This window comes from Anopheles bellator, chromosome 2, assembly GCF_943735745.2.
Source record: "Anopheles bellator chromosome 2, idAnoBellAS_SP24_06.2, whole genome shotgun sequence".
Taxonomy (NCBI): domain Eukaryota; kingdom Metazoa; phylum Arthropoda; class Insecta; order Diptera; family Culicidae; genus Anopheles; species Anopheles bellator.
Genome location: NC_071286.1, coordinates 23,953,370 through 23,965,349, shown reverse-complemented (window position 1 = coordinate 23,965,349; position 11,980 = coordinate 23,953,370). Strand labels below are relative to the sequence as shown.

Here is an 11,980-nt window from a genome sequence, read left to right as displayed (position 1 = left end):
GAAACTGACTTCAGCCGAGCGTTACTTCCAGTTATCAGTGGTACCGCCGCCGCTGAAACTAGTAACGTAGAATCGCGCGGCATCTCACTCTCGCACACAGCTCGGGGCCTCGCTTCGCTGTATGGGTGCTGGGTGTTTACGATCGAATGATGCTTTTTTGCATAACATAAACTGGAATTGCACCGTCCTTCTTCGACCTTCCGATGATCGGTCGGACGACGCGATTACCGCTTCCCGGGTCAGCCCGTGGGATGATGCTGTGAAAGTGAAATGAAAGAAGTTTTGAATTGTTCGTTCTAGTCGCTATAGAATCAACTTAATATTGCAGTAGATATTACCTTTAAAATTCAAAACTATCGTTTCCAAATGACACCAAGCATTAATTTTATTATACCAAACAGCTCTAGTTTAAAAAAATCCTTTTGTGTGATTCGATTCGATGCGACAGACATTCGTGCTCAAATATCAAATTGTAATCCAACTGTCTTTGAAAAGTTTTTCTGAAGGTTCAAGTGGCCACGCGAGCAAGTTTATGTTGAAGTTAATCCGTTATATCTACAGATAACAACAAGGTTGCTAACTAGGCCATTATAAGGCAACTGACGTTGACATAACATCGAGACTAGAACTTAAACGAGGCTGCAATATGAAAATTAAACGTATCTTACGAGCAATAATCGATCTTAAATAATTTACAAATGATATCAATTATTTCATTATTCTGTTATTCATTATTAATTATTTTTTTAGATATTTCTGATGCTTAACTATGAAACTGTTAATTTTGTTTGGCAGATTTTTCATTCAACAGTCGACCTCAATTGAACAGCTAACGGATTGTGCAATTTTAAATTACGAATTGGCTGCGTGCTGCGTGGCTGCGTTCATCCTTCTCACACGTGCAACGGGACTGGAGTATTGAACCAGACCGTATAACCTGTTGGAGCTGATTTTATGAAAACAATAACAATGTCGCTTTTTATTGATAAGACCAAAGTGAAGTGCTACAAACTTCAGCCATTTGATGGAAACAGGGCAAATCTCTTCAGATATCCTGGTGGCCTACACCAAATGCATCGATTTTGCGGCTATAAAACATCGGAATCAGCGGCGATTAGATGCGGAGGAAACGCCTTACATAAACCACCCAATCGGTGAGACAGAGTACGATCGGTACGATCGTTCCAATACGTTCTGCTTATAACGTTGTACCTACTACATGTTTCAGGTGTGGCACATATTCTGGCCACAGAAGGCGGTATAACCGATATCGACGTGCTGTCGGTGGCCATACTGCACGATACGGTCGAAGACACGGATACTACGTTCGAGGAGATTGAATCCCAGTTCGGATCGACGATACGATCGTTGGTGGAAGAGATTACGGACGACAAGTCGCTACCGAAGCAGGAACGAAAGCGTCTTCAAATAGTACATGCCGGGGGCACGAGCTACCGGGCGCGGTTGGTGAAGCTGGCCGATAAAATCTACAATCTGCGCGATCTGCAACGCTGTAAGCCGAAAAATTGGACCGACGAGCGCTGTCGCGAATATTTTCGCTGGGCGAAACAAGTTTGTGATAATCTAAAGGGCACCAATGAACCGTTGGAACGCATTCTGGACGATATATTTAAGCAGGAAAATGTTGTTTAATAGCTTGTTGATGAGTGGGTGCTAATAAATTTGCCACCTTCCGACCATACCGTGGTAACGATCGTCACTTGGAATGCTTCTTCAGGAACTCCTGCATGTACTGTTTTAGCGCTGTGGCCTCCTCGACGGTAACGGCGTTGTAGAGCGATGCCCGGATTCCTCCCACCGATCGGTGACCTTTCAGTTGCTGCATACCGAGCGCTTCGGCGCCTTTTAGGAAAAGTTTCTCTAGTTCTTCGTCACCACCGGCACCTCCGATGCGGAAGGGCACATTCATCCGACTCCGTACGCGTGCCTCAACCGGACAGTAGTAAAACCCGTTCGATTTCGCTATCACATCGTACACGAGCTGCGATTTCGTGAGCGACTTCCGATGCATCTCCTCGACACCACCGTACCGCTTGATCCAGGCAAATACGCGCCCCATCACGTAGATTCTGCGTCGCCATGGAAAGAGATAGTGAACAGACAAACACCGAGCGATAAGTACTTGGACCGCGTTACCACCGCCCAAAGATAAGCCCGGCCCCGCGGGAAAGATTGCACTTTCGATTGCCCGGTGGGCGATCTTTCGCATAAAAGGGATCGACCACCACTTACATAAACGTGGGCGGTGTGTTGCTAATTGAGTTCGCCTTCGCGATGACGCCAAAGTCGAAGATGGTCGGCGTGATGGGCATAGCGTGACTGATGAGATCCTCTCGCACAATCACCACCGTAATACCCGACGGGCCAATGTTCTTCTGCGCGCAGGCAAATATCACTCCGAACTGAAGGGGCAAAACGGGATCAATTAACACATCTTCCGGCTGATGTCGGGTCAAACCACTAACCTTTTTGACATCGATCGGACGAGAAAGCATATTCGATGACATGTCCACCACCAGCGGCACGCTTCCGGTTTCCGGCACCACGTCGAACTCAATGCCACCAATCGTCTCATTATCACAGTAGTAGACGTACGACGCGTCCGGGTCAAGCTTCCACTGCTTCGGATCCGGGACGGTTGAATACTTTTCCTGCTTCGATACGACCCAGTTCACTTTACCGTAGCGAGCCGCCTCTTTGGCCGCCATCGACGACCAGCTACCGGTCACGAGGTAGTCCGCTTTTCCCGTGCGGCCCATAAGATTCATTGCCACCGCCGCAAACAGTCCGGTGCCTCCGCCCTGCATCAGCAGTATCTTGTAGTTATCCGGAACGTCGCTAAGGAAAGCCAAAGATTATTAGCGAGAGGGAGGGCGATGACCCCACCAGAATACCTACATTAACTCCTTGACCAAGGCCAACGTTTCCTCGTGCAGCGCGACGTAGGTAGAACCACGGTGAGACATCTCCATGACGCTCATACCGCTCGTACCGTACTCCACCACTTCTTTCTGCACCTCCAGCAACACCTCGCGTGGCAGCTTGGCCGGACCTGCCCCAAAGTTGATGACCATCGTGCGTATCCGTACCGTTCCGTAACGCAAACTAGAAACCCGTTCCCGAAGTGCTTACGCTCGCGGATCGTGACTGCAAGCCGGTCAATTGTCAAGTGAGGGCAACAAAATTGTTCGTACCCCGTGGCCCCGCCGAGTGTGCGTCTGCCATCATCAGTGAGGACGAGCAGGTTCTAACCGGTTCAGCGAGACCCGACTCGGTAACGAAACGCCGCGAACGGCAACCCGTTTGTCAACAAGCCAATCGCACTTGCACTGGCCGGCCAGATAGTGCGGGAACGGCAATGGCGGGCAATGACGGGTATAGAACAGTACACAATGTGTTATTTGCCGCTTGTTGTTGCATATTCGAAGCGGCGCACTCTCTCCTCAGCTGAGCTTGCTGATAGCAAGGCGATCGCGACCATAGCTTCCTGGCTCGTGACGTCACGGGTGATGTGTTTTTGAATTATCAACGGCAGATATGGCGGAGGGCCGGGATATGCATCACTGTTTCAAGGGTCTTCGTTCAACGGCCACCTCTTGCTGGGCAACGTTGATCGTTCACCGATCGCGACCTTGAACACAGATCGTCTGCCGACGCGCCTGCAGATGAACCGATGCACAGACCGGATCTTCGCCCAGGCCAGGCCAATGGCTCATGACAACGGGGCGACGCACCGCAGGCAGTAGATAAGATTACGCCCTCGGAACGGACTTTGGTTCGAAAATACACTTACTCCAATTCATCGCAATAGATGTCACAAAAGATTTATTGGGTAAACTGAAACATATTAAGCTTAAAGAGATCATTGTAAAACTGCTACTTCACGTGTGCACCATCATGGTGTTGTTGACCTCTGTGCAACGACCGTTGGCGGAGGGTTAGGAGAATGTTCAAAAACGTCTAGAAGCCACGCTCGTTCACTAGTGTTATGTTCACTTTGCGCGCATAATGGCCCCAGGTTGGCTGAAGGTTGCTCTCACCGCGCAAGAAATGGTCACTTCGCCACTCCGAAGGTGATCGAAGTTCTCCAACACTCCATTCACCCCGGTTGGCCACCTAAATCGAGCCAGAGAAATAATTTCTACGCAGTTCATTCAACCAACGCTCCACCACCCGGACAGCATAATTATCTGGCCCCACCTAAGCTATAGGTGGCGGCTCTGGCAGTCACTATGACCTCCCTCCGGTGGATTGGATTTTTCGTTTTCGGTGTACATTAGGAGGGAGCCGACGCCACGTGCTATAAAAGGGTGGCGATCGGATTTTTTGGCCGTTTAGTCTATGATCAGTGCGCGTCGAACATAAAATCGCGTTGCCATTTGACTGTAACGTTTAGCGCGACTGCTCTGTTCGGATCATGATGCGGCATCGAGTTTCACGCGTCTGTGGCCTGGTGGTTGTGGTGGCAGCTTGCGGTCTAGTGGCGGTTCCACCGACGAACGCTTTCCCCGACGGTGCTCCGGCTGATACGTGCGTGAAAAGCCGTACCAACCAGCCAAACCACGGAGCGGCCCGCAGCCAGAGTTTGGCCGCGTTGCCGTATCAGGTGACGGCCAGCGGCAACCTGTACGGTCCCGGCACCCAGATACAGGTTACGCTTCACGGCCACCAGGATGTGTTCCGGGGCTTCTTCCTTCAGGCACGTGACGCACAGACGAACGAATGGATTGGCTCGTGGTACGAGACGCCCAACACGAAATCCATCCCCGAGTGCTCGTCGGTGACGCACGCCGACAACCGGGACAAGGAGCAGGCCACTTTTGTCTGGCAGGCTCCGACGGACCGTCAGGGGCAAGTGTACTTCACGTAAGTGCCGACAGCGTCAAAAAGGCGTCGCCCGAGCGGCGGGATACGAAATGTGTCTGGCAGAAAGCGTACTCTCCGCGCCGTAATTAGGTGTAATTCACCACGTGGAATGTACTTGGCACTGTCCGTGGGACTGTGTGCGCTGTAACCCTCTAGTGCCAGACTGGATACGATGCAGATTTGCGCTTTCTGCTGGGCGATCGAAACGGGGTCAAACGGAAAAGCTATTTAGTGGTGACCAGCTGAACCGGTTGCAAATAATTCTGGTTACGGAGTCGTCTGGCTGCGTAGACCGAGGGCCCTCAGAAATCACTCAGCACGACGCAGCAATCAGCTGCAGGGATTATGGCGCGAAGGTCTGAGAGAGTGTGGTGTGTGTTTATTGCACTTACCCGGGCCTGTCGGTTCCCCGTAGGGCAACAACAATTGAGCAATGCTTTGTCGCCGCGTGATGTTGATGGTTTGACATTTCGCCGATAGCAGATCGCCAAGACGGACACTAGACACGCACCACGGAGTCGGCGGTGCCGACCCGATCGAAAATGTCCCACGAGAACTGGTTTTTCTAGTGACCCATAAATCATGCGGCAGCAACAGTAACGCGTGCGGCTGACCCGATTTTTTTCGATGCAATTTCTGCTGCGCTTGAAACCTACGCGCTGCTTAAGTGGCTGAAGCACTGCGAAAGATGATATTCAGCAAGTACTCCAATTTTTTCTTTCTCTTTTTCTTCTTTTTAGTGGCACTATTGTCAAAAACTACGGTACCTTCTGGGCAGGAGTGATTGCCGACGTTCCCGCAGCTCAGGGTCGCAGTCTTCTAGGTTAAGCAAGCGTGTATAAAAAGAATAAAATTAGCAAACCAATTACGTTGGATATCTGTACATAAAAAATGTGTGTTTTCTAATACGTTTTGCACATATTTATAAACACAAATAATGAAAACAAACTACGCAACGAAAGAAAAGCGAGCACGAAAAAAGTGTTTCTCAAAGCGCCATTAAATGAATCCGCCTAAATGTAGGCAATCCGAGCAACGCTAGAAATGGGATCGTACCATTTGAAAATGGCCGTTGTTTAATAAGTATACTTTTGTTTCTTATGCACCCCACATGTGTATGTGAGTGATCTAAGCTGCCAGAATCAATGTCAAACAATTCATAAGATGCATTCGTTACAATTGCCACGATTGTGCGGGTGTTTTAAGATGAATCTACAGTGATGCAACGTGCGCCCTTCAATAGGCGGCTGTTGATTGTAACTTAAAATAGTACATCGCTTAAGTTCAAGTAAATACACAATGCTGACCATTGTTCGTTCGCGCGAATGTAAGTTTTGAGAATAATGTAAGGTCGAAGTTTAGTTATCGCCATAAATGTAACGTACACAACAACATGAATACCACGGGGAAAGGAAAGTTAACGTGCATTCTTTCCATCGCTTAAATCAGCCTCAAGGAGAGTGGAATTCAAACAACGCATTGGTAAAAAATCATTCACGTGGTTCATGTGCTAGAAAAAAGATGTAGATCGTCGAACAGTAAGGCAACCGTAAGCCGATGGGCGCGAAAGGACATCGCGCCACACTCGACGGCCACCGGCCTGAGTGTCCTCGTCGCCTGAGAGGTCCGAAGCGCCGGCAGCTGCGCAGTCGATGTGAGCTCCTCCTCGGGTCGCTCGGCCGGATGGCTCTGCGGCTGGCACTGCGGCTGGCACTGAGCTGTGGTGGTGTGTGCGAGCGAGCAGGACAGCAGTAGTTTTGCTTCGTCCGTCCACGGAAAAAAGGCTTTCCATCGTCCAACGCCAGTCGTCGCCGTTCATTTGTGCTTACAGTTTGCTCGGTTAATGTAGTCCGGCACGGAACGCGGTAGGTCCGTCTACGTCTACTGAGTATACTTGCCTGTGCCTCGAGTGCATCGCTTTTCGCGGACCGGACGACGGAACACGTTTTGCGTGGTCGTTGAAAGGTGACTCGCGGTGGGGCGGTGAAACCGGACAGTGTAACAGAACCCCGCCACTTGGCACAGCACAACAAACCTCCGGAACCTCCCGCAGTGTGGCCGCTGTGTTGGGTGTGCGAGCGAGCAGGACAGCAGCCTCGTGGGGCTCGTTTGTGGGGTCCACACGTCCCAGTCCCCGGTCGAAGTAGCTGCGTTAGTGCGGCAGACGTAGTCAGGGTGGGCGCGCTGGCAGTGGGCAGGCCCAACAAAGGGTTGTTAAAACAAAATGAAGTAAATCGTTAAACAAATGCTGTGAGTGTTTTTCTGTGATCGCAACCAGAACAATGCGGAACTCTGGAACTGCAGATCTGAGGCGCTAGCTTGAAGGAAGTGGCTAGTAGCAGCGGCGTCTGCATCGGTTACAGCATCGTAATGCGGCAACTAACTACGCACCGTGGTGTCCGCCACTAGCCACTCCGCAGTCCTTCGTCGCCGGCGCCCCAAGAAGCGGCCAAATCAGACTCGACCTGGAAACGAAACTCGAATCATGGTGGTGTGGCCAATCCAGATCCAGTGTGTGACGTTGAATGGAGGCGCCACCGTTTTTATGGAGTTTGGCACCAGTGTGGCGGTAGCGAGTGTTATGAACTTTTTCTGTGCTTTTTTTTGCTGTATTTTTATATCCTTTCCTAGCGTGCTGCCCTTTAGTGCCCCACGGTGATCGATGGTGTTTCGTGGCTCCATATTGCGATTACTAAAAACCCACAGCCTACTGGGAAGGTAATCAAACTTTAAGCTCAGCTCACAGCTATCTAGTGGAGTGGAGTTCAAAAATCGATCGCCAGCGAATACAGAATATTTTTTGCCGAAGTGTGGACCTGAGCGGACAGGCCAGCGACCTGGGCAATGATTTGCGTTACCCGGAAGTTAATAAACCTGCATGCAGAGTGGGGCGATAAAATACTCGATGCGCGTGGTACTGTTTTTTTTTAATAGGGTCCCCACATCGTAATTAGATGTTGATTGTGTTGCCAACAGTGTGACACCTAGGAGAGAAACAATATGGTTAATAAATGAAGCAAAGTGCGCAAAAATGTAGGCCAAATCAATCAATGCTTAATCCGATGCGTAGCCCATGGGCGCCGTTTCCGGGTCGTTCGTTCCGCCAAGCGACAGTTTTTATTTGTTTTTATTTGTGTTTTTTTTTGTAAATGTCCTGGCCGCTCGATGCGGCACACGTTGATTTATGCAGTCAACGCTACAAAGTGTGCTGCGAGTTGCTAGCTAAGAAAGAAGGCTACGTGTTTCTACCATTTCGTTTTTTCAGTTCCTAGCTACGACTTCTTCGGTTGCGTGTTTTGACATGAGTGTGTTTGAGTGTGTGCCCTGATGCGTAGCGTCGTGAGTTTTGCTGTTACCGGTGTGTGTTAGTGTTGGCGTCAGGAGCGAGCGCGTGTCGTTTGCAAACCAAAGGAGTCCTCCACGGTGGTCGTCGGAGCAAGTACAACAAAGGACCTGCACCGAAGCAAACGTACTGAGACTGCATCGGCCGCGGAGCACTGTATTAGCAGGTGGGTGAGTAGCGACGTGCCCGACGTGCCCTGTTTAAAAAAAAACTATTTTCGTAGGTTTGCTGCGAAAATTAGAAAATAATCTCATAAATGGTCCGTTGGGACAGTCCCTATCACTGATAGCACCATTTGTTAACAGAGGTTAAATAGGTGATAGTGACATGATTTCAAAGGATTGTTACATACTTTTGTAACGAAAAGCATAAAGAAGAATATGACAAATTTTCTGATACTACGAGAACGAAAGACAAACTTATAAAAAGTGTAGAATTTTGCAAGACGATGGCCATGACTCAATGTGCGGTTCGGAATGTTTCACCTCTTTTACTCTCTAGTGACTACTAAACTTTTTTAGATACCAAACAACATACTGTACAAAGAGAGGTTGGCGTCTAATTTCATACACGACTGTGTAAAATCAGACCCCACATGGAGTCACCAAAAATAGGAATTCTACGCCGGACCGTTGTTCGCCGGACCTCGCGTTCGCCCTACATTATTGCGCCGGCATCTTGAGTTTTTGAATTGCAACCAGCTGCATTTGCAAAGAACCCAGCGTTGCATTTTATCGCCTGTACCCTTTTGGCTCCATGCGCGTTGAGACAAACTTGCTAGCTGATAACGTGTTCCGAGAGCAAAACGTTCCTATGACCGGATGTTATGTAAGTAATGCGTTTATCCGAAGCGTTGGGTTATTGTTAGGCAACTTCATTATCATGTTACCCGGTACTTCGTGCTGGCCATTAGGTTTTCAATGTAACCAGTCGTGTTAGTTGACCAAAAGGTTCTGAATCTGGTCCCCTTTGCATTGATAGATAGAATTCATGGCCTGGCCTTGGTTCTCTTCAGCGACATTCTTGTGGTACATTTAAAAGAAAGCATTTTTCGCGTGATCCTTCGCGTCGGCTACGCGTTAAATAAACAATCGGACCCGAAATAGTGTCCTCAATGGATGACACGAGGCTAGATACGAATAGCCACAGTTGTTGCCTGTCCAGTTTTTGCGTTACAAAAGTAGAGCGGAGTCACATGCGTGTTTATCCAGGACAGAAGATCATATCGTCAATATTAACTACACTTTCACGGTTGATTGGTTCATGTTGTCGGAATTACCCAACAAGCACATGGGGCTATGAGCAATTCTGTTTTCCCGCTTTTCTTTTTGTCTCGCACAGGGTGCTAACCAGCCCCCGTCGAGTTTGGCGCGTTGGTTAATGACTCCCGTATTTATAGAGGTTGTGAATTACAGCACCCCACACAGAGCAACGACGAGCAGCTCTCGGTGCTCGGTACCACGATGGAAACGGCATTTTTGGGATTGCGCACTGCACAGTCCCTTCCTGTGGACCAACAAGGACGGGTTAAAAATCCAAAGATTTACGAGCCAACCGGTTCCGGTACGTTAAGGAGCCAGTGGCGAAGCCGTAAGCTCGGTTGCTTTTCTCAACGCTGCGGTTCTGCATCCGTTCGCCAACTTTATTGTACCCAAGGATGGCCGTAATTGTTTACGGATGATATTTGCAGATGTCTGCGCGCCGACGATAAAGATGGCCACCTAATGTCTGACGACCGGCGTTGGAAGGCGTTTTGCATAAGAAAACGTAAAATTCGCCCCAACGGCAACCGAGTTGCGAGGATGCTTCCAAATCAGATCGCCTTCGGGGCGTGTTGTGGTGCCAAAAAGTGTGTGCATTTCCAAAATCAATGTTTGTTTACGGCCCACTGGCAGCACAGGGCACCTGGGAAACGTGGGAAAACCATGTAAAGGACAGTGTCCTCTGGGCTCCATTTGGGAGCAATCAAATCGGTTCGCCGGCGTGGGGTTGAGAAATTGTGAAACCCTTCACGCCCGAATCCGATACACTTCCAATGTTCAATGCCCAGTTTCTCGACCCTTGGGGAGCCATCAGATGGCCGGGTTGCTGGTGGTGAACGTTGGACAAATATTTTGCGATGCGATAGCGTTTCCGATCGCCGGCGCCCTAAAGCATCTAATTAATCCCCAAGCAAGGGTTTGTCATTCGCAATCGTACGTGAGGTGCGAGACCGGACCATTTAGGTTGGTGAAACCCCGGCAACATTCATTAACCATCGGCTGGGGTGGCATTATTGCGCAATTTAGGCTCACGTTGGTTCAAAACAATCTCCGATACTCCGCGAAAGGTTTCAGATAACGCATAACTTATGATAATGGTACGTGTTTTTGGCTGCTTCAAGATAGTTTTGGTACAGCCTTTGGTCTGTATATCGTTTTCTGTGTTTTATTTTAGTTTTTGCTTCGCCAGGATTCGAAATTGTCTACGTACTTTGGGGCGAATCGTGTCGTTTTTTTTTTCTTTCCACTGACTTTCTGACGTCGTCGAAAGTCGCATCTCGAGCCAAGCCCGAGCGGCTTGCCAAGCCATTCATATGAATAATTGTGGCCATCCACTGGCGACGGTTTGGCCAAAGAAAAGGCCTTTGCCGAGCATTGCAAAGGCCCTAACTGGGCACTGTTCTGCTCAACTGTACTGGTGGACTGCAAAATGGCTCTCTCGGCCTTTGTTAATTGCTCGCCGACTGGCAAGGCAAGTTGATTAGGCATCAGCCATTAGCGCCCTATTTCTATATTTTTGACAGCGGGACAGAGTTTTAAAATAATTATACGTCTGGTGGGTGAAAGTAGGCCTATCGGCTGCTCACGCATCATGCGCCCCAAGAGTGTTCTGCATTCGCGTTCATAATTGGTGCACGCAAAGGCCAACGTACCACGCACTCGGCGGCAACTCGAATCCGAAGTAGACACACGGGAGGTCAGGACTAGAATGCGCCAGTACATAAATCACTCCTCCGTCTCGGGTGGGCCACCGGAAATGGGTGAACAGGAGCGAAAGAAAGCCGGACCATACTGGTTCCGATCTTTGCATGTTCTCGCTCACCAATGCGTGGCGCAGGTGGAATAATACGAACGAGCGGACACTTGACCCGTGCTCGAGTCGTTGGGGATGATTTTCGCATACTGATGCCGGAAACGAGCCGATCTTCCGGTCGGAACGTCAGAAGAATAAGTTTTGCTGCAATCGATTAATTGCCTATCGAACGCGTTGGGCATCGTTTAGACAAGCTGGGGTCATTGGGTGTCCTGACCGAATGAAACTGGCCAGTCACCGTGGGTCAGATTCGAAAAGAAGCCACCACTTGGTGCCACGATCGACATCTGGTCCGAGCGGTGGAAAACCAATCGATGGCCGAAAAGGAAATTTCTTCCGAACCTTGGAACCTCCCTGGCGGCCCGTTACGGGGTCGCGTTACGTGAAGTTTGATTCCACGGAGAGTGCCACCGCCGTGCGAAAGGACCAAGAGAAAGAGCAAAAAACGCCAGGGAGACGCCGTGCAGGGTTGGCACATGGTTGCACATGGTTATTTAATCGATAGCCTCGCACTGGTGGTGATGTGGGTCCTTGCCGGGTTGCGGGTTTCCCAGGACCGCACTGCAAAGCGTTCGAGGCTTTGGCAAAGTTGCACCGGGAAGGCAACGGTGCGTTCGATTCCGCTCCTTGCGGTTGTGCGGTAAATTTATAACCACAAGAAGCCGCCCTTTTTCT

At 49.6% G+C, this 11,980-nt stretch overlaps 3 protein-coding genes across 3 annotated transcripts; 2 read left to right on the top strand and 1 right to left on the bottom strand.

The window, feature by feature from the left end:
- Window positions 1-998: 998 nt before the first annotated feature.
- On the top strand, window positions 999-1,698 carry LOC131212722 (guanosine-3',5'-bis(diphosphate) 3'-pyrophosphohydrolase MESH1). Its single transcript, XM_058206699.1, has 2 exons — window positions 999-1,154; window positions 1,229-1,698. The coding sequence occupies exons 1-2, from the start codon at window positions 1,025-1,027 to the stop codon at window positions 1,651-1,653; spliced, it is 555 nt and encodes a 184-aa protein (XP_058062682.1). The 5' UTR covers window positions 999-1,024; the 3' UTR covers window positions 1,654-1,698.
- On the bottom strand, window positions 1,585-3,170 carry LOC131212721 (probable phosphoserine aminotransferase). Its single transcript, XM_058206698.1, has 4 exons — window positions 2,920-3,170; window positions 2,487-2,859; window positions 2,254-2,423; window positions 1,585-2,090 (listed from the first exon to the last, which is right to left on the bottom strand). Exons 1-4 carry the CDS (start codon window positions 3,093-3,095, stop codon window positions 1,718-1,720), a joined length of 1,092 nt encoding a protein of 363 aa, XP_058062681.1. The 5' UTR covers window positions 3,096-3,170; the 3' UTR covers window positions 1,585-1,717.
- A 1,271-nt stretch (window positions 3,171-4,441) lies between these two features.
- LOC131207223 (putative defense protein 3) lies at window positions 4,442-5,715 on the top strand. The gene is made up of 2 exons (XM_058199833.1): window positions 4,442-4,887; window positions 5,628-5,715. Exons 1-2 carry the CDS (start codon window positions 4,442-4,444, stop codon window positions 5,713-5,715), a joined length of 534 nt encoding a protein of 177 aa, XP_058055816.1.
- Window positions 5,716-11,980: the final 6,265 nt, after the last annotated feature.